A 21691-nucleotide genomic window follows, 5' to 3' on the forward strand; every position below is an offset into this window, starting at 1 on the left:
GACAGGCAGACAGACATACATGCACTAATATGTGCACGTAAAAAAACAAAAACAAAAACAAAAACACACAAAACAATCCAAGTGACTTTATGGATGCATTCCTGAAATGGATTCTGAATCTAATTCCTCCATTCGGGCTTAGATACTAAGTTTTAGGAACCAGCTCAACACCTGCATTTCAGTCCGTAAGCCCTCTTGTCATATTTGTCCAAACAGTCAACTGTTAAGATAGGACTACTTTGCCAGTGGGCCTCTATCTGTACCGCTTTAAAAGGAGAGCTCTTCTGCAAATCCCTCAGTACTTCTAAGCTTTCTAGTTTCTACTTCTCATATTTAGATGGTAACTCTGTTCACAAAACACATTCATTATGTAATTCCTAACGCATCTTTAATACGAAGGCAGAACAGCAATTATTCTCGTTTTGATGAGGGACTGAGGATATATTGCTTGCCTATGGTTAAGTAGATGGAGGTCCTAAGTACTAGCACCCAGGTGTTCATTTCAAACTGGATACCACCAGCACTCCACAGGATAGGAAACACAATCTGCAAGTAAGACTGGAGAACATGAGTGGTCAGGATGACTTGGAAGCTCTCTTTAACTCAGGGAAAGGACAAACCATGAGAGGCACAAGTAAAGGTTCAAATTTTATGTCTAGGGGCTCACCATGTCAGCTACAACTGTGGAGAAATGACTGCCCATCACCAAGTTAGTTAAGAACCTGAAGTTTCCCTACAGCACACAGTATCTGCATCAGTCCACACCCATGCCCCAGACACCTCAACAAATCTATTCAATGCAGAATCCGTAAACAGCTCACACCCCATTTATTATTTAAAAATATTTTGTTACAAAAGGAAAAAAATACAATGCAGTATAAAAGATTGACATCGTCATCAAGTTTATTACACAATTTTCAACCTATCAGAAAGACAAACAAATCACCGACAACAGGGGGATGGGGCCTTGACCTTTTGAGGGCTGGGATTCTTTTTTTTTCTCCTTTTGCTATGAGGGATAAAACTAAAAATTCTGTCATTGAGTAAAAATAAAACAAAAATGGGGAGAAAATAATTCTCCGGGTAAACAGCTTTTCTGATATTCTATATATTGTTTTTCCTTAACTGTCACTTTACTTGGTTTTCTCTACATTTTAAAAAGACACCCCAAGTTGCTTTCAAGAATAAGCACATCACTTAACACTTGGCCAATTGGGCAGGGTGTCATGTTATGAAGTGGAATAGGGATTGGCTTGGAGGACAGGAAGATAAGCTACAACTTGTAGCCTCTGTCCCAAGGGAATGTGCCTCTCCAACCCTGGGGATGCTCCCTCAGTGATTGAAGGGGTCTATTAGAAGTGTGCTGGGAAGAGAGGAAGGATCCAATTCAGTCTCTCTCCTGAGTCTGATGGGTCTCCAATGACCCTATGCCTCACACACCAAGTCTCATCTCACATGCCACGTCTCTTTTCACATTAGATGTCATAGACCCTGCAGATGCATGCAGAAGGAACATCACCCTATGGTACTCCAGGACTGTGGCTGCCTGCCTCCTGCAGGAGCAACCTATCACAATCTGGATGCTGAGGAAAGCAATTCCATTTGCCTGTGCAGAAAACAGCCATGAGTGTGCTGGCCCTTAGAACTCTGAGCTGAGTTCACTTAAGTCAGGCTCCATTTCTTCTCTGCTCTTTGTTAAAGGCAGGAAGCACCTCCAGGCCAAGTGAGGGGAAGTATTATAGTCAAAGGATAAAAAAAAACCAACAAAACACCACATTTGTGACTTTATCTGCCTACTAGTGCTGAGTTATCCCACAATAAGTCAAAGTATGTACCGTGGGGATGCAAGCCCATGCTTACATCAAACCTGAAAAAGAAGAGCCCATGCAAGTAGGCCACATCCTGCTCAAATTGCTTCCTTCCCCACACTCCTGGTACTTAATTAACTAGGGGTCCTCATTACTGAGGTCCCATGACATCCCTATGTCCCAAAGGCAATACCTTCCTCTAAAACAAGGAAGCAGCCTTCTTGGGGGAAAGATTCCATGTTAAATGGAAAGCCTCAGGGAGAGGGAACATCTAAGAGCTGGTTATTGCAACAGACAACCGAGCCTGAAGCAGCAAATGGTGGTAACTGGCTTGGCTAGGCCTCCAGGAGAAAGGAACCTCCTGGGTTTTGCTTCTGAGGGGCAAGTCCACTGAGGAGTTAGATAGCAAGGAGTCAAAAGGAGTCAGCCCTCTAGAAGGCCAGGGAAATAAACCGTCAATACGTGAGAAGAGAAAACCCAGAACAGCAGCTTGTCACAAGGTAGTTTCTGTTCTCATGGTCCCTCCTCAAAGGGCTAGGAAGGTAAAGGAGTTGAACAAAGAAGTGGTATGTTAGCAGGGTTTGGACCCTCTTGCCCCCACCAAATCTAGTACCGAGGGCAGAACCCTGGGCATTTTTGGCACACCCAGTCACTCTCCTAAGATCCCACAAAGAGGATCCATTTTCTCTGGGAAGGAAGTTTTCTCAGTAACCTCACCATTGACTGCTCCTGGGGAATCAGAAACTCAGGTTTCCTTGGACAAAGCACCATTCTCTATGGAGACTAGGGGCTGGACATGTTGCTGTCCTCCTGTCTGCCCCCATTCTCTACCCCATCAAGTCTTTAGGTTCTTCCCCCCCGGCAAACAGGTGGTGTGGGATTGGGAGGGCTGCCGAGCCATCTTCAATCCTGTAGGGCAGAGGGTATTGCCTGGAGGAAGTTAGGGGTTTGGAAGAGGGGGAAGGGGTGGAGCGGCCTCCGTCCTTTAGTCCTGATCAAGGTGAGGAGATGCAAGTCCATTAAAAACAATTTGCTTCCACCCAGACTCCTGCAATGAAAGCACCAGAAGAGAAGAAAACACCAGTTAGAGGCCACTCTCTTATCAGTAAGGGCTTATATGAGACACACTGGCATTTCCTGAAATCACAACCTAAGTCAGAATGTAGGAAGAGAATGCAAGCTTAGTAAAGAACAATAAAGTGGACTGTCTGGCATCGAGTAATGTGAGGAAATGGGTGGAGAGAACACAATGAATAGAGATTAAGACTAACCGAAATGGTGACATCTTTAAGGTTAAGAGGAAAACAGACAATAGAATGAAGCCTCTGAAAGCAGTCTGAGAATATTTTAATAGGGAAAGGCTGGGAATTAACATTTCAAGAAAAGTTGCTGCAAGGAAACACAGCTTCAGAAAGTCCACTATCAGCAAGTCATAGCTTACCTTAAGGGGAAGAAAAAAAAGAGAGAAAAGAAAAAGAAAAGAGAGAAATAATAGTAAGAAAAAAAGTGTACATACAACCAAATCCACCAATTCCCAAAACACCCCAGAGGTACCAGCAGGAAGCACACTCCCATAGCAAACTCCTCAATTATCTGTTTTCTTTTAAAGCAGCCCTGGTTAGAACAGACTTCAAAACCAAAAAGCATACACGCTCATACATCCCAACCAAAAGCCACAAACCAAACCAAAATACAGATTCCAAACATTATGCTTATGCGTGTGTGCACACAGATACACAGCAACAGAGCCTTTTCAGGCTGTACTGAATAAAATGCAAGTGATTTTAAGACTTTTCCCAGATAACAGTTGTGATGAGGACCCAAAAGTACAGGAACATTAACTAGGAATGACTTGGCCAAGCCAGAACTAACGCAGAGATGGAAGAAGAAAACAGTAGAAGTCATCACCAAAAATATCTGACAGCCTGTTCAGAACCTTTACACCCAATAGAAGAGTCTGCTAGGCCACTTGCCACATTGCTAATCTTAAGATTCCCTAGCAAACCCGAAACATGCAGATGGTAGTATGGTCACTGGATGATAAAAACAGAAGCAACAGTCAGAAGGAAAGGGGAGAATTAAATTCAATAAATTTAGTAAATTCAATTTACTAAATTGAACCTAGAACTGTAGCCATACATGAATGCTTACCCTTTATATAAGTAACTTTGTAAAAAAGCCTTACAAATCTTGTAAGAGCCAGCCAAAAAGACATATACACACAAAAGACATCTGCATGCTGCCTCATCCTTCTAACCCTGGGCTGGCACTATCTTAGCCTGCTGCTCAGAATCTGTATCATCTTCTTCTTGCTGACATCTCTAAACATATGTGCAAGTATTTGTCCTTTTTTCTATAAAGAAAAACTAAAGCTCTTGGTGCCCTCGTTTCCTAAAATTCAGGCTCCTGAATGTTGTTTTCTCCAGACAGGGTCCTGCTGTGTAGCTTAGGTTGCTTTGAAATTATGATCCTCCTACCTTAGTCCTCCAAGTGCTGGGATTACAGACATGTACCATCAGAACTGGCTGAATCTTTAAGCCAATTTCTGTTCAAACTTGAACAGAAAGCCCAGTTTTCAATGGATCAGGAGGATATGGATGAAGTGAGAACGATTCTATTTCAAGTAAGAAACACCCTAAAAATAATGGACAATAATTATAGAGAATTGAAGACACAGACTACCTAGAACACCCTCAAACTCCAAAGCATACACATCCATGTCCTAAAGAAAGACATTTTTTGTGAAGTGTCCTTACAGAATGAGACGCAGAGGGTAACTGGTTCATCAAGGGAACTGGTGCTGGCAGTAGTATCTGAATGCAGACAGAAGTCAAAGATCCATCACTTTAGTTGGCCCATCAGCCTCAAGCCCCAGAGCTAGGGCCCTCTCCTGAGGAACAGAAGAGGATGTTGCTGTTCCATTGATGCCTCTGCACAAAACATACCTTTCCTGATCAAGGAACACATGTTCACAGCATAGAAACACAACTATCTTTTTAAGAAAAGATGCTATAAATGCTGTTCAAATAGCATGGAGGATTAAGTTCTTTACAGAGAGACCTGTACATCACTTCCCCAACATGAAACCCTTCTAAGCTACAATTTAGTAAATGAAGATAGAATTCAGACTACCATGAAAATTACAGATTTTTTTCTCTTTTTAAAGTGTCTGATTCACTTGTACATATATGTTAGGGGAACAGGAAAAGAAGTGACGTGGAAAACTTACCCAAGAGTGAGCTTTCCTCACTTCATCACAGGCCTGTGCCAGTCAAATAAATGGTTTTCTATAACTACCAAAAGAGGACTTTCAGGTAGATCAATAAATCTTGCTGGCAATTTCACTGTCAAAAGGTTGTTAAAGGAGCAAAGGCAGCAGGAATGTTCATATACAGTCATATAGTCTATTAAGTACACTGAATATGGATTAAGACTACAACTGCTGCTTTGTACAGACCAATTAACAGCTCCCTTCCTGATCACTTTGTTTTAATTTTTCAAGACAAGAGTTTCTCTGTGTCGCTCTGGCTGTCCTGGAACTCACTCTGTGGACCAGACTGGCCTCCATAACTGAAGCGATCTTCCTGCCGCTGCCTCCTGAGGGCTGGGATTAAACGCATGTGTCACTCCGGCTCTCCCAGGTCACTCTTATTCTATCCATTTCCAAAGAACACATACTACATAATGGGAGGAGATGGCTACCCCCACGCCCTCCCACTAGGTCCTGCTACGTAGCCCTGGCTGCCCTTGAACTTGTGGTTCTTCTATCTAGGCTTCCTGAGTACCAGCATCACAAGTTTGATCACAACACCCAGCGCTGGTTGTTTTGGATTTCAAGTAAGTCTTCAATTGTGCTAGCTCAGAAGAGGTGATGCTGCTACTTACTGAAGGGAAAGAGTAGAACCAAGACATCCATGCCCACCTTGCCCAGCCCCAACAAGAAAGAAGGCCAAAGCCACTAGTAGGCTCCATCTTCATTAACCTGCATTTCCACAGGCTACGTATGTTATGTGAGCACCTTTCAAAACTCAGTATGTTGCAAAAATCTAGAAAGACGAACACAGAACTCATTCAGAGCTAAACTGTTGGCTCTTATGCGAGTTATTCTACATTTTAGAATTCCATGAGATAAGTAAAGAACAAAGAAAGCATTTGCCTGTTTGTTTTCTAAAGAGAGAAGGCACGAGTTGGATTGTTTGGGAGGTGAGGAGGATCTGGGATGAGATGAGGGAGGGGGAACCATGATCAGAATATACTGTATGAAAAAAATTATTTAAAAAGAGAAAAAGAAACAGGTAGCTTAAAAAAAAAGACAGAGAAAGATGTAGATTGAAAACATTAGTAATTTTTATCATTCCATTTACTTTCTGTGGAAGATGACAAAAACACTCAGCTATGAAACTGTTTAAGTAAAGTGCCAGGTTGTTTTTAATCCCAGCTTTCAAGAGTCAGAGACAGGAGGATCTTTGTGAGTTCGAGGCTAGCCTGGTCTACATAATGAGCCCATGAAAGTCAAGACCATATAAAAGAGACCCTGTCTCAAAAAACCGAAAAAGTTAAGGTAGATAACGCCAACAACAAAGCAGAGGGCAAACACAAGGGAATGCTTTCTTGTCTGTTAGTAAGCTGTACCTAGGCAGTGTTCAAAAGGTTTGAGTTTACCATGAACTATGAAGATACACAAGTAAGGGTTTCCAGTTTCCATCATCCAGTCATCATAGTTAAGACCTACATAGCCTGCTCAACTACATTACTTCTCAACAATCAAGGAGACAACAGATCAGACAGATTCTCCTAGCCATATTCTAGTCTATTTTATATATCTCCACAGAAACAGAACCAACACCCACTCTTTCCTACACCACAAACAATCCTTAGCAGCTTTCTTTCAGTTGGGATTGCAAAATGGTGGGAGAAAACTCAAGAGTTACAGGCTCATCGTCCAAGATGGAGATGTTTCTGTGAATGAAAATCGAGAAAAGCAGAGCTGAGAGACAGGGAGCCTAAATCCTGCTGACACAGTCCCCGAGCCAGACAATCGATCTAATTTCAATTACCCACTCCAATTCCCTCACACCCCTGCTTTTAACAAAGCCTTCTAAAAGCAAAAATATCCTTCTATTATAATTATTCATAGGGTCTCTAACGCTATGAAGGATTTTTCAGAATGGTTTTTCCTACTCTAAACCTCCAATTTTCAAAATCTCTTTAATGGCTATCAACTCTTGAAGTCATTAATATTGCTTCATGAAAACTAAGGCAATAATTTCTCCTGCCTTGGCCAGTTTTCCCTTTTACTTGAAAATTGGGATTAAAATGTAATAATGATAGTAACAGTGGTTTTCATTTAGTGAGAACTCGGGGGAGAGAGGAACATCTCTATAACAAATCTTTCTTTTTGAGACAGGGTCTCACTTTGTAGTCTAGGTTGCCCTTCAACTCATGGCAATCCTCCTGCCTTGACCTCCCAATGCTGAGATTACGGGGATGAAGCCACCACACCCAGTTTATACTCAATCCATTGTTCAGGAACAGGGCTTCTTCCCACCTTTCTCAGTGGTGCCGGTCCCGTTCTCTATCCCGGTGTCTCTCATGCTCCCGGTTCCTCTCTTGGAAATAATCATCATGCCGATCTTCATTATGAAGCAAGTCTCGGTGCCGCCTGCTGCTCTCCCGGGACCGGCTGGGTGACCTCTCCCTGGACCGATGTCTTTTCCTGTCAGAAAGATCCTTCAGCCTCAAGTCAGAGGGCCTACCACATTCTTTCCACATGGGGTTTTGTATCTTCCAGTGTTTGCTTAAAATATTCTTAGTTCTCTATCATGGAGGTACTGTCTGAGGATCTTAGCTCTTTGAAGCCTAATCTTTATGGGGGAAATGGTTGAGAGATTTGTTAAGACCTTACTAATGTATTGGACGGGGTATTTAGAATTTTGCAAGTATTATGATTTCATCTTTATAACAGGTCTGTAGGTAAGTACTAGGACTTTTCCCCTTAAGTCTTGGAACGTTGCTAACTTCCATACTCAAGATGGTCAAACAGGTAGTTAGCAACAGAACTGAAATTCAAACCTAGGATTCAAAATCCCCATGTGTCCACCTAGTCCAATTCCCCCTTTTCCTTGATCCCACGGTGAAGATTGAACCTAGGGCCTCATGAATGCTAGGCAAGAAGTCTTATCACTGAGCTACCTCCCCAGCATGGAAGTCTGTGTTCTTTATTAGTCTTTTTTTCCTAAATGAGGCCAATGATTCTACCGAAGACAGGTTTCAGACATTAACAATAATTAATGAAATCATCTCATTAATTTCTTCTCCTTAAAGATATGAATGTTAGGTCCCCTCTTTAATCCAGACCCTTATCAGATACCCTGGGTTTCCTTCTTTTCCCAGCCAACCTGCAGGACAGTATTGCTCAAGGCCCATCAGCCCCCAAAGCAATCAGCTCACCTGGAAGAGCTTCCACTGGCACCCACACTGTATGACTTGGCCTCTATGCCATGAAGACAGTCCTTAAGAGAGGAGATGAGGACACGACAACGCTCATCATTGGCGACTCGGGACTGTTTGATAACTGCAATGGCTGTGAGTAGTGTCTCAATGGCGTCACTGTAATCCCCTGGTAGGATGGAGAGAAAGGACAAAGATGAGAAAAGACAGTAACCAGACTGGACCAAAAAGAAAATGCAGGAGGACACAAATTCTGAGCGACTGGCTGTTTTAAAGGGCCATGGTAAAATGGACAAGGCAGACACAGCAGGTATAAAACTGAGTGACAGTTATAGTACAGTTTGAAATCTGACAAAGGCTAGTGGCCCTATAATCAGTGCATCCTGATTATTGTCCAAGGGCTACCTGACAACACTGATTAAAATAAACTGTCCTAGGGCTAGAGAGATGCTTAGCTGTTCAGATCACTTGTTGGTCTTGTAGAGAACCCAGGTTTGAGTTCCAACACCTACATGACAGCTCACAACCACCCATTAATTCCAGTTTTAGGGAATACAATGGGCACCTGGGTCCCAAGGATGCATGTGATATATGTACATAAACACATGCAACACACACACATCTAAAAAATAAAAATAAACTGCCAAATAAACATTTGAGCCAATAATTCTAAAAATTTTCTGTCCATAGAACTGTGTATGTTTAACCATGTTTTAATAATATTGTTTGTTGGGCCTGGAGAGATGGCTCAGAGGTTAAGAGCACCAACTGCTCTTCCAGAGGTCCTGAGTTCAATTCCCAGCACCCACATGGTGGCTCACAACCATCTGTAATGAGATCTGGCACCCTCTTCTGTATACATAAAAAATAAAAAAATAAAAATATTGTTTGTTTTATCTTTGCTAGGACCTGGCTAGGGTACATAAATTAAGGAACAATGGCTCTACAGATTACTAGTTGTTAAACTCATGAGGTAAGTTTGTAGGCAAATAAAGTAATCTATGTAAAGTGTTTAGCCTAGTGCCAGACACACAGTAGAGCTCAACAAATATTAGATGTTAAGATATACTAATAACATAGGTGTCTAAAACATAGGAAGTGGAAAGATAATGCTGAGAGCAGGGCAAGTCAGCTAAAAGGGTGTGATATGCCTTAGGATGATAACAAACTTGCCTTTCTAGAACAGGCTACCCACAGGCCACTAGCTCTGCCCAGATTTCTTAGGGTAACAAATCTGTTATCATAGCACCATCTAGTTGAGGCACTACTTCTAAAACCCCAGAGCTTTTAATTCTACCTGTATGGAGTTACTACACAGACACAGGTCTAAAGATTGTTTCTGAGATAAACATCTCCAGAGATAGCAATTACATTCTACAATAAATACAAAAAGGAACTAGTGTCTATTACTCATAGTGTAGGCACTGAGTTGTTCTCTACAGAGCAGGCCTAGACATATCAGTGGAGCTTCCCCAAAGCCAAGAAACCAAGTCATATACTTCTTTTGAAGTGCTTATCTTCTGACAACTAACAGTGCTCCAACTTTAACTTTTCAAACTTTTCCAAATGGAAATGACAAAGGGGAAAATTTAAGCCAAAGGCAGCAAAGTAAGAGTTAATTACCTGCACTGGCTCCAGACACTGCTTTGGAAATGGCACTGCTGGAAATTGCTCTGTTTCGCTTCATTATCTCTTCAAATTCAGCTTCACTCACTGTAGAGGGTGGGGGGCCCGAATCTCGGCTGCAGAGAGATAATACCATATCAGACTGCCACATCCTTTATTACTTTCACCATATTCTATAATACTGTTATTTAATTCTTCTCTAGGATATGTCTCAAATGTTTTATGCGTTCCTTTTTTTTTTTTTCAAGGACAGGACTCATGTCACATATGTTCATAATTTTGGTTTGACACAAAAGTATTAATCACTGCAGGCATTTATGGCACCAAGTTTAATCAAGCTGCTTAAAGGGAGTTATGAAAGATATGATTTGGGTCAAGTAGTTAAGATGAAAACAGAAAACATTAAATAAAAAACATTGACGGGAGTTGGGGGAACTAAATTAGCCAGTAAAGTACCTGGTAAGCATGAGAACCTGAGTTCAAATGCCCAGAACCCACATAAAAATACCAGGAATGGTGGAGTATGCTTACAATCCCAGTACTGGGAAAGTGGAGACAGGTGGATCCCTGGGGCTCACTGGCTAGCCAATTTAATCTACTTGGAGAGCTCTAAGCCAATGAAACACTGTTTCAAGCAAGGTGGACAACAAAATTGAGGATGACACCAAAGGTTGTCCTTTGGCTTCCATATTCAAGTACACAAAAACACATATGCAGCTGCACACATGTGCACTTGCACATATAGGCATGCAAAACAAACCTGACAGATACTAATCTATGTTCCAGGACTCAACATCACAACACGATTATAGAGGAAAAGTATCAGCATTCAGTGCTAATTCATGTAAAACGAATGTCTAAAACACTGTCTATTTAACTCACTCTGTAGACCAGGCTAGCTTGCCTTTGCCTCTGGAGTGTGTGTGCCACCACTGCCCAGCAAAATATTGTCTAGAGGTCAATCTGGTCTACATAGTGAGACCTTGTCTCAAAAACAAACAAATAAATAAATAAATAAATAAAAACACTGTCTACTCTACTATCCTGGCTCAAATCTGCAGGGAAATATAGTTTTTACCTGCCATGGTGGTTATAAGGTGTAGAGGCCTTCATGTAAGTATCTGGTGGAGGCCCCACTGTAGCATTTGGTGGGGGGAAGAAGGCTGGATTGAGGTGAAGGGCTGGTGGAATGGCCCCAGGGGGAGGTACAGCCAGATGAGGAGGTAATCGAGGAGGCGGGGGCATGAGATGCTGGTAGTGGATACCAGGAGGAGGAGGAGGGACACCAAAGCTTGAGGAGAGAGGTGGTGGGGGTGGAATTGGGGGTGGGGGCAGACCCATCAGGGGAAGGGCTGAAGGAGGACGGTTAAAGTAGGGCAACACGCTGGGGGGCTTATCCACACGAGCAGAAGAGGGTACAAGGTTCTCAGAGGGAGTTGCCCGTCCATCAGCAGAATCACTAGACTCTCGGGAGTGGGCCCGTGGAGGTATTCCTGCAAAGCAAAACAGAGCTCATGTTACTGCCCAGGCAGGCTTTGGACATAACAACAGGACCAGCTCATCCCTCAACAAGTCATCGGGCACCATGCTGAAGAAGACAAGTGAAGCAGCTGAGAGAAGAAACAAATCACTTGATACCTTTCCGCTGGCCTCAGTGGAAAGATCCAAGTATCTTGGTTAAGACAACCCCAAAAAGCAACATGATTCAAAAGTCCTGTATGTCAAAGAATGCTCTTATCTAGGGTCCTTAAAGTGCTTCGAATACATTTAACCCTTAAACTTATTTCTTGTTTTCAAATACACACATTCCAAACAACCTATAAGAAAATGATGTTGAAGCACTCTCACTGATGTTCTGCTGGATTCTACCTGCCTTAAAATCCTACATGCCCCAGATTTCAGAGACTCTTAAGGCTACTACAAGTCGACCTTCTTTATTATGTTGTACTCTAGAAATGGTCTCTTTGTCATAGAACTCTGGTCAGAGAATTGAAAAAGTATGGGAAAAGTAGGAGACAGAGCCATTTTCTATCTACATAATTTCACTGAGAGAGCTAGCTCAGCCTTCTTAAATTAGACCCCAAGAAATATATGATAGTATAGCCTTGAGAGCCTTTCAGGTAGAAAGATGCTTAGCAAATATGGAGAAGAAGAATGCTTTTTAAACTAGAACTTACAGTCAGGGCCAATGCCCAAGGCAAGCCTATGGTGGGATCAACTACACTGACAACCATCTTGACTTCTTTACTCTGGGATACTGCCAGCCTGACACAGGCCCTGTTCTTCATGTTTCAAACACATGACAATCTGTTCCTTTCTCAAGTTGTTATAAACTGAAGAAGTTTTATAGTAAGTGCAATCCTCTGTTATCCATGTTCTTAGGCACTGTTCCAATATTGACTTGTATATTTGGTTACAAGTCCCCAGAGAAGCAGCCATTTTTAAGCAGAGGAAGTCCATCAGCTTTATGCTTTTCAGCAAAGTAACATGTACAAGGAAAAAGCTGAGAAAAGGTAGAAATACTACTCTCAATACAGCTATAAAGAGCTGCATCTTAGGGAAACCATTGGAGGGTCGAATTATACAAAGACTCTGAAACAGAAGGGACTTGAAAATGTGAGTTGTCAAGGAAGCTAAGTGTGTGCCTTTAAGCCAGGGCAATTGGAGCTCACACCTCATCCACCTAGCTGTTAATACAAAGGACAAAGACAACTGTTTCTACTAAAGAGGCTCTATTTCCACATGAAGGACATACCCCATTAATACAAGGAACTACTGTTTTAGAGCTCGGTATTTAGAGTAGTGACAGCAGGTATGTGGTGAAATGTTGCTGCCACCACCTATCCCTGAGTAGTGAAAGAAAAGGAGGCTGACTATTTCAGGCAGGGCCTTACAGGGTAGCTGTACCTTGTGAGGTCAGGGTAAGCCAAGATTGGTCCTCAGGTTTAGAAATCTGATTTCCATAATTTACCAGGGAGTAATCAGACCCCAGGAGAGTGAATTGTGCCAACCAAACTCATAAGAAATTGATACACAAACAAAAGTAGTAATTTACTAGTTGATAATAACAAATATTTACTGCCAAGCAGACAGGAATACTTGTAGGCTGGTCAATGCATTCTCTTCCCAGGAGGAAAGCCTCATTAGGAAACTAAGGTAGTATCAGAAGGTGGTTTGGTGAATAGAGTCAGATTAAAGGGTGTAAGATGAACTTAAAGCATCAAACTAACATAGAATGCTGCACTTTTAAAAAAATTGTTAAAATTTTATTATGTGTATGGGTAAATTGCCTGCATGTATGTCTGTGTACCGCACATATGCAGGGCCCACTAAGGTCAGAAGAGGGCACTGGATTCCTTGGAACTGGAGTTAGAGACAGTTGTGGGTTTCAATGTGGGTACTGGGAATTGAAGCTGGGTCCTCTAGAAGAGCAGCCCGTCTCTTAACTGCTGTGAGGCATCTCTCCAGGCCCATATACCCCCACACCCCAGACAGGGTTTCTCTGTGTAGCCCTGACTGTCCTGGAATTCGCTCTGTAGAGCAGGCTGGCCTCTACCTACCAAGTGCTGAGATTAAAGGCGTGCACCACCACTGCCAGGCTCCATTTTCTAAAAAACCAATGTGATATACTTGCCAAACCAACTACATATTCAATAACTGTTTCCTTTCTCTAAGATAACAATGGAAAAATAATGCTTTATTTTTATTACCTAACACTTCTTTTGGTTGATTCTTACAGAGTACTCCATATATATACTCATGATGAGATCACTTATCTTAATTACACTCTAGGGTGTCTGCTTTTTAAAAACTCAAGAGAACCAAGTCTTACTTAAAAAGCAAGCAAATTCATGGTGTGTCCATTTATGGAAGAAATAGAATTGACAGCTGACAAGAACTTCAATCATTTTTCAGTTCCGATGGGAAAGAGGTCCTAAGCAGTGAACTGACTCGTTCAAAAGGTTAAAAAGGTCAAAGGCAGAACCCACTGACAAGCTGAACCTGATTCCCAGGACTGTGCTATTACACAATCTCTTAGGCCTATCCACTTATTATACTAACAAGCCATACCCAACAGTACCCTTCTCCCAAATACTCCACATCAGTCTGAGCCCACACCACACCAACAAGCCCACAACCTCCCCCCATCATACAGATGGTCTCCACGTACCCCCTCTTGGGACTCGGACGCACTCACGTTTCCGAGCCTGCGCCTCAAACTGTGATAAGTTCTGCCGGGTGGCCGGCCTCACATCCACTTTTTCTCCATTAAGAACTTTTCCTGGCAAGAGTTCCAGCAATTTGTGGACAGAATTTTCAGAGGCTACCACCACCTCAGCATACCTGGAGGAACCAAGTAAAAAGGAGAAAAATATTTAGACACTAGAAAAGGAACAAAAATTCTATTTGACAAAGGAAAAGGCATCTTGCTAAATTAAATATTTACACACACACACACACACACACACACACACACACACACACCAACAGTAAGAAGGTGCCACTCTATATACTTCCTGTTTTTCCTTACTTTTTGGAATTTAAAATTAACATTCTTCCCTTCAACAGACGGATGTTCAACTTCAATCTAGCTAGGTCCTCAATCTACTATAGCAGTTTGTCAAAACCAAAGTAGTAAGCTAGGCTGGGGTGGAAGAGGGTTGGAATCCAAGTTCAAATATATAACAGATCTGTTACCCTAATAGTCACAAACTAAAGGGGGCTCCCCAAATCCAGACCTCACCCTTTAGACTGGCCATTTGCACGGTTCTCTGCAAATTTTAACTCCACCACATCATAGACTCCTATAGAGCGAATAACCTGGATCAGCTGCTGGTCTGTAGTCCACTGGGGCCGGCAAGATGGAAAAGGGAGAAATGTCAAGAACTACATGCCTGATACCCACCCACCCAAATGTCCCAAGTCCTGTTCCCAAATCTAGGACGCCTGCCACAACCATGACCACCCACAGGAAACCCCCAAAGCCCAGCATTATTTCAATCAGTGCAGGCTTTTCCCATTGTCCTGAACTCTAAACCCATCTAAGCCCACAGCTCCTCTGTTTGGAGATTTAAGATTGAAATTTACTTTAATTTTGACTGACATGTGGGCTGGTTGATCATCAGATCAAACAGATTGCTAGTAACTTTAATTATAGATGTGACAGGCTAGAGTTGACCATGCCAAGAACTTTCCCATCAGTATATACATCTCCTGATTTGGCACCCCCCACCACCAACCCAAAAACATGTCACACAGTTAACTTTTACAGAATAGTCAACACATATCCCAATACACTAGAGCTATCAAGGTCTTTGATCCCCATCACCCACCATTATCACAGGACCATCTAATGACCACCAAGAGTTCAAGGTGTTCACTCTGAAATCTCGTCCCATAGATGACCCTGCTAGACATAAAGCCCCAGGGTCAGGGGCAGTAATAAGATGGCAGAAAAGGCAACTACCCACTTAATCAATGCTTTCTTCGGCACCAGTACGTCCTCAGGATAGTTCTCTTTCAGAGATCAATCCAACCTGATCCCAGGAAAAAGAAATCCAACCCCATCAGAGCACAAAACAGTGCAACAGTGGTTTCTGAAAATGCCATCACCTCCCAGTGCTCTCCCTCCAGCCTACCCATAAGACTTAGTTATCCTTGCTTACCCAGGAGAAGCTGCCTACATAGACAGCTGCTCGTCTACTCCGTAGGCCACTATACGTATACAAGATTGCAGGGGTCTTGTTGTTTGGTTTGGGAGACGGCTCCTGGCGGACAGGAGGGGGTGGTTCAGTGCTACTGCTTCTATCGTCTGAAGGCTGTGAGGTAGCCGTCAACACATCATCATACAGGTCAATCTGATCTGTATTGTTGAACTCCGAGTCCTAAAAGATGAGAAATTGACAATGGAGTCTTCAAACTTTTCAGTTTGTTTCTTCTGCTTCATTCTAGTTGACTTAGAACCTATAGTTAAATGCTTTGTAAAGCAATGCACAAAGCCACCCTGTCCCACTCTAGGAAACAGAGTAAGAAAGAATTCCTGTGTGCAAGTTTCTGTTAGCCTCCTGTGAGGATCGAAAGGCAAATGGTGAATAAGCAAACAAACCACTAATAAATAATTAGATACATGTGTTGCTGTCATCAATGATGTCAGATTCAAAGACCACATCTAAAATATATTAATAAAATGTATTTTCAATATCAGGTTATATACTAGTATTGTTTTTAATAAGAGTACATTTATTTAGAAATATAAAGTAGGGAGGAAGAATGTGAAAGTGAGTAAGCAACAAAATGCAAACAAAACATTGAATTACCCTTTGGTTTATACAACTGATCCAGGGAAACTTTTAAGCTCTTAGAATACAATCTCAGCTTTCTAATAACCATCTAAGAAACATTTAAAAAAAAAAAAAAAAAAGAGTAGAGGACTGGGGATATAGCTCAGTTGTAGTAGAGTGCTTGCCTTGCACATAGAAGGCCCTGGGCTCAATTCCTAGTACTTATGTGCCATATATCAGGTAGTTTGAGGTACAAAAAGGACTTAAAACTGGGCATAATGGCACATTTGCCTGTAGTCCCAGCATTTGGGAGGTTGTGGCAGATCATCAGCAGTTCACAACTGGCTTCACACAGAGTTTGAGAGCAGCATGGGCTGCATCAGACCATCTTGAAAAAACCACCAACACCAATGAGATGATTCAGTGGCTCATGAGTTCAATTACCAGGACCCACATGGTAGAAGAAAAGTCTTGTCCTCTGATCTCAACACACTTGCCATATATAAACAAATGTAAAAATAAGTAAATCACCAAAATCCCAAACAAACAAATTCCCTCCTCCCAAAAAAGACTTGATGACTCCATCCTGTTCAATGCTCTAATCCTCAGAAACCATTATACTTAGCTTTCCGTATCTGTCAGTTTCCCATATCAGCTGAAAACATCCTTTAAAAAGCTTTTTAAGATGGGGGCAGAAGAGATAGCTCAGATGTTAAGAACAATGGCCACTCTTCCAGAGGACCTGGGTTTGATTCCCAGCACTCACTGGCAGCTCACAACTCCAGTCCCAGGGGATCAGATGCCCTCCCTGGCCTCTGAAGGCAATGCACATACATGGTGTATAGACATGCATGCAGGCAAAACACTCATATGCATAAAAAATAAATGAAAAAAAAAAAACTACAAAAGGCAAGGCCTGTATTCAACCCTTAGCAAAGTTGAAATAATCATTATCATCTAGAGACATTTTTACAGCATGGAGAAGGAATGCATAAAGATTGTGTATGCAAAAATACCTTCTCCAAGTGGTTCTGAGCATGCTAGGTAAAGTCTCTACCACTGAACTATATCATTGATTTTTTTTTTTAATTTTGAAACAGGGTCTGGCTAAGTTATTAAGACTGATCTTAAACTTGCGATCCCTTTTTGCCTCAGCCTCCTCAGTACAGGCTCATAACTTTTTTTTTTTTTTTTTTTTAAAGATTTAAGTACCTGAATATTTTGTTAAAGAGAAAGATTCTGAGACCAATCCCCCAAGGATATTAAGGATAACTAGACTTTATACCTCCCATGAAGGCTTTTTAAAGGGGAAAAAAAAGATTTTCAAATGAAACTTAGACAATAATAACAGTATTTTATATATTCAATGCCAGAAAACTAGGATTCCTTTTATGCAGTATCTGTGATTCTGAGATGTATCTAAAAGTTGTAAGACAGACATCATCACAAAAAACTGGATTAAAACTAGATTTAAAAAAAAAAAAAAAGTGAGCCAATAAGAAGATTTCAACTTGGAGAGCAAACACATCAGTGGAAACCTTTTCATACTGTTAGCTTAAAGGCAATCAATGGACTCTTTCAAAAATCTCAATCCTGGAGGACCTTGTTTCTGTAGATTACCACTTCAGAAAGAAAATCCAATGAATTTGAATGTTCCAAGTTTCAATGGTCTATCTGAGCCATGGAACCCCAGTTTAAAAAAAAGCTAGCAATAGCTGGGCATGGTGGCACATGACTTTATCTTTCAGGAGGCAGAGGCAGATGGATCTCTGAGTTGGAGGCCAGCCTGGTCTACAGTGAGTTCCAGGACAGCCTGGGTTACAGAAAACCCTGTCTCGAAAAACCAAAATAAAAAAACCCACTTATCCTACAAAAGAAGTAAAAAAAAAAAAAAAAAAACACATACCCACATTTTATAGGTGGCAATGCTAAAATTTTTATTGTAAGAAGTTTAAATTGGAAATATGCATTCAACACTAAATAAGTATCTCAGCAAGATTTTGTGTTACACACACACACGGCTAGTTATATCATGAAACTTCTTATTAGGAATTTGATTTTGCCCTCTAATATGCTCAATGTTCCTACCTTCTAGCCCATTCTTGGTATCAACCCAATGAATTAACTAACTTGGGTATATTTTTCTCAGTGCAATCATCTTGACTATTGGTTACTTTTTCTTCCATTTTTAGAAGGGCACATCAATTTGGGGTCTCACACTCAATCTTCACAGTTCTCCTCTCACACCTCTTTCCCATCACTGTTGCCCATTACTCTGCATTGTTACTATCCATTTGGTTATTTTACAACTTTTGTTGTTGTTGGGACAAGGGAGGGATTCTAACAGTTTCACATCGTAGCCAAGCTGGCCTCCAATTTGTAGCAATACTGCCTCAGTCTTTAGAGCACTGGGATTATACATGCATATCTCCACACCCAACTAATACCACTACTACTTTTAGCCACTAGGAATGGCACCAATTTTTGAGCACAGGGATTTACTTACATTCCCAACAACTCACTAGCTCTGGCAGTGCTCAGTAGACAGTAGTTCAAATCCTTCTTGATAAAGAACCAAGCATACTATCAAGCCCATCTCAGCATGAGAAGGAACAAACAGAAAACTTAGCAGAGTGGCAGTTCTCAGTCACAGTTTTAGGTTTCCCCTGTCCAGCAGAGCAGTGTGAGTCCCAGGGCTCCCAATGCAACATCAATAAAGCATCTCTGCAAAAGGTTTTTGCAGTACAGGGTGCCAGAGATCAGAAGCAAATACAGGGTTCCATGTGGTAATTGTGCTAATTTTCCTTTGGAAGCAAAGTGCTCTTGAGGAAGTTATATGCAGGGCTAGCTTGGGGCAAGTCAGTAACTGTCTCAAGATATTCAACAACCCAATTTATACTGACTGCTTTCCATCTAAGACAACTTTTAACAACTCTTAGACTTTAAACCATTTAGCAGCTTCCAGATTACACTAAAACCAGCTTTGCCAAAAATTAACTTATGGGGATGGGGTTCCCCTTCTCTACTTTCAAAGTCTATACTTGTTTCAATTTTCCCTTATCAAACATTGCCTATTTGGTATATATGTCTAAGAGTTTACACACTAAGTAGTCCATACACTAATTTTGGTTTTAGACCAATAAGTCCTTAAAAAAAAAAAAAAAAAGCTAACTAAGGAACAAATTACCGATGTTAATAATGTCTACCTTGACAAAGCAGTTGACCATTGGACAAGAACTATGTCTTGTCTATGACCCCCCCCCAAGTCACATTGCTTAAGCAATTATTAATTTTTTTTTAAAGATCAAATATGGCCCACGGTCAAGGATTCTGCCATCTATTCTTTAAAATAAGTGAGTTGCAGTAGCAGTCAACAATATACAGATTCAGAATTGGAGTGTGTGTGTGGGATACTATCTTTTAGTAATACAGAACTAAGAAAGTCTTGTTAATTAATGACAAAGCTATAAATTTCAAATGGTGAAAGTCTGATTCAAACAAACACGTAAAACTCAGGAAAGCAAGACTGGAGAGGGCTCCGTAGTTAAGAGCACTTTGTTTGTCCAGAGAAGCTGAGTTTGGTTGCTGGCACTCACATCAGGCAGCTCACAACCACCTGTAGCACCAGCTCCAGGGGGACCTCACACTGCTGGGCTCCTTGGGCACCTGCACTCACATGCATGTAACCACACACATATACAAAATTGAAAATAAAATAACGAGGCATATGAGCCTCTTTTGTTGCTTCCTATCAAAGTCAGGGTCCAACCCAGGCATTCTACTTCTCTGGCCCATTCTCCCCAGGTCTTTATGCCATTGGAATACACCAATGACAAGAACCAGCTTGCTCAAGGACAATGGTGCTGAAGAACCCAGGTTAGACAATTAAAGTTTTAAATAGAAAGTTTCCATTGAGCTTTGACTTCAAGATCACAGAACTCAACTGCATAGATTACTATTTCAAGGGACATTTGTATAAATTCTCTGGTATTGTAATAAAAATGCAAAGACAGAAACAAATTCAACCTAGCCTTTGACTTGCCTTTAAACTAGTTTATTCAATGGTCTTTACTTCCCTTCCACCTTCCAGAAATCTTAAGTTTTATAAGTAAAACGTATACCAAAATGCCCACAGACTTCTCAAGACCACAGTTTAAAAAGACTATTTTAGGCTATTTAAAAAGACTAAAGACACCTGGAGTGGAGCTGGAACCCCATCTTTAAAGTACCTAGTATACTGTGTCTTTCAAAGTTATCTCTTGTACTGTCTGCATCATTGGGAGGGGACTAGCAGGAGGGACTAACATTCTGGAGCCTGGAGCCCCAAGCTGAGAGAACAGCAAAGTAACAAGTATCAAAATTATCCTCACAATACTGCAACAAATGTAATTTTGATTTTTAATTACGGTTAGTCATCCAACTTTGGAATGACTTGGGGAAACAAATTCCACAGGCTGATTCACTATTCTATTACACTTGGCTTTTTATTTGCTCTTAAAGCAAACCCTTTAAAATTGAAGCCTGGAGGTTCAAATTAACATAGAGGAATGGTCAGTCGTCTTCAAAGCCTCCGCTAGGGGGAAACGCTTCGATATTAAGGGGAATTATTTTGAGCTGAGAGAGAAACCACTGTCAGTAGACTGATGAAGGAAAACCCAAAGCTGCTTATGATTCCTCTCACCTGGTTGAACTCTTCATCAGCGTAAATATCAATCAAGTCCACTCCTTCTGACATGGCTCCGGAAATACGCTCTCGAGCCCGGAGAACGGACAAAGTAAGAAAGATGCCACTACGGTATTCAGAAAAGGGTAAACAATTTTAAGGGACGAGGGTCCCAGGCTGGGAGGAGGGCAATGGTCTCCCGGCAGCCAGAGCCTGGCCCCACCCGCTCCGCCCCGCCCCCAGCCTCGCGCCGCCCCCAGCTCTCCCAGGCCGCCCGGGCTCGCGGGGCTCGCTGCCCATCACCCGCGGGCCCGACCCGAGTTGCGCCGAGTCGGCGGCGCCCGTAGCTGCCTGTGGCGCCACCGCCAAGTCCAGGCCTCGACTCTCGAGAGGGCCCAAGGGCTGCGCTGTGAAGAACCATCGCAGCGAAAGCCGCAAGCTCAGCCCGCCGCACCTGCCAGACCCTGGGGGCGGCCCAAGCTGGAGTCCCCCCGCGGGCCCGGAAGCTACCGCCGCCTCCACTCCAACCGGGCCCGGTCCTCGCCCTCGGCTAGGCCTACCCTTGCTCCCTCCCACAGCTCCACTCCAGGACCTCAGCCCCTCCCTCAGAGGCCCGCGCTTCCCTCCACCCGCCGTCTTCCGCCACCGCCGCCACCTCAACCGACCCCCTCCCCGCCGCGGCGCCAGCCCCGGCCCTCCTTCCGGCCCCGCCGGCCCCCGGCCGCGCGCCCCCGTTACCGGGAATATGGCGGCGGCCGCGGAGAGTCCCGACTAGGCCCGAAGCGCGCGAACCGCTCTCCGCCCCAGGTCCCGCCCCCCCCGCCGGCGGCGTCAGACGCACCGCTACTTCCGCCATACGCTGG

General features: G+C 42.5%; 1 protein-coding gene across 3 annotated transcripts; it reads right to left on the minus strand.

Moving 5' to 3' along the window:
- Positions 1 to 805: 805 nt before the first annotated feature.
- On the minus strand, positions 806 to 21680 carry Cpsf7 (cleavage and polyadenylation specific factor 7). 3 transcript variants are annotated; one of them, XM_059260845.1, is made up of 10 exons: positions 21567 to 21680; positions 20847 to 20955; positions 15551 to 15769; positions 14629 to 14732; positions 14056 to 14228; positions 10963 to 11377; positions 9882 to 10000; positions 8259 to 8427; positions 7357 to 7524; positions 806 to 2856 (listed from the first exon to the last, which is right to left on the minus strand). In XM_059260845.1, exons 2-9 carry the CDS (start codon positions 20898 to 20900, stop codon positions 7362 to 7364), a joined length of 1416 nt encoding a protein of 471 aa, XP_059116828.1. In that variant the 5' UTR covers positions 20901 to 20955; positions 21567 to 21680; the 3' UTR covers positions 806 to 2856; positions 7357 to 7361. The 3 variants fall into 3 exon arrangements, with proteins under 3 accessions (XP_059116828.1, XP_059116815.1, XP_059116822.1); XM_059260832.1 differs by having other exon boundaries at positions 14083 to 14228; positions 21567 to 21657; XM_059260839.1 differs by lacking the exons at positions 20847 to 20955; positions 21567 to 21680 and adding an exon at positions 15218 to 15294 and having other exon boundaries at positions 15551 to 15661.
- Between the last annotated feature and the right edge of the window lie 11 nt (positions 21681 to 21691).

This window comes from Peromyscus eremicus, chromosome 1 (assembly GCF_949786415.1).
Source record: "Peromyscus eremicus chromosome 1, PerEre_H2_v1, whole genome shotgun sequence".
Lineage (NCBI taxonomy): Eukaryota > Metazoa > Chordata > Mammalia > Rodentia > Cricetidae > Peromyscus > Peromyscus eremicus.

Excerpts from the sequence above, each read along its gene's own strand:
- Cpsf7 (XM_059260845.1), bottom strand. The coding sequence starts at position 20,900 with ATGTCAGAAGGAGTGGACTTGATTGATATTTACGCTGATGAAGAGTTC. Across the intron at positions 10,001-10,962 it reads CCTTATAACCACCATGGCAG|CCGAGATTCGGGCCCCCCAC; the intron begins GTAAAAACTATA and ends ATCTCTCTGCAG. Across the intron at positions 7,525-8,258 it reads GCCAGTGGAAGCTCTTCCAG|GAAAAGACATCGGTCCAGGG; the intron begins GTGAGCTGATTG and ends TCTTTCTGACAG.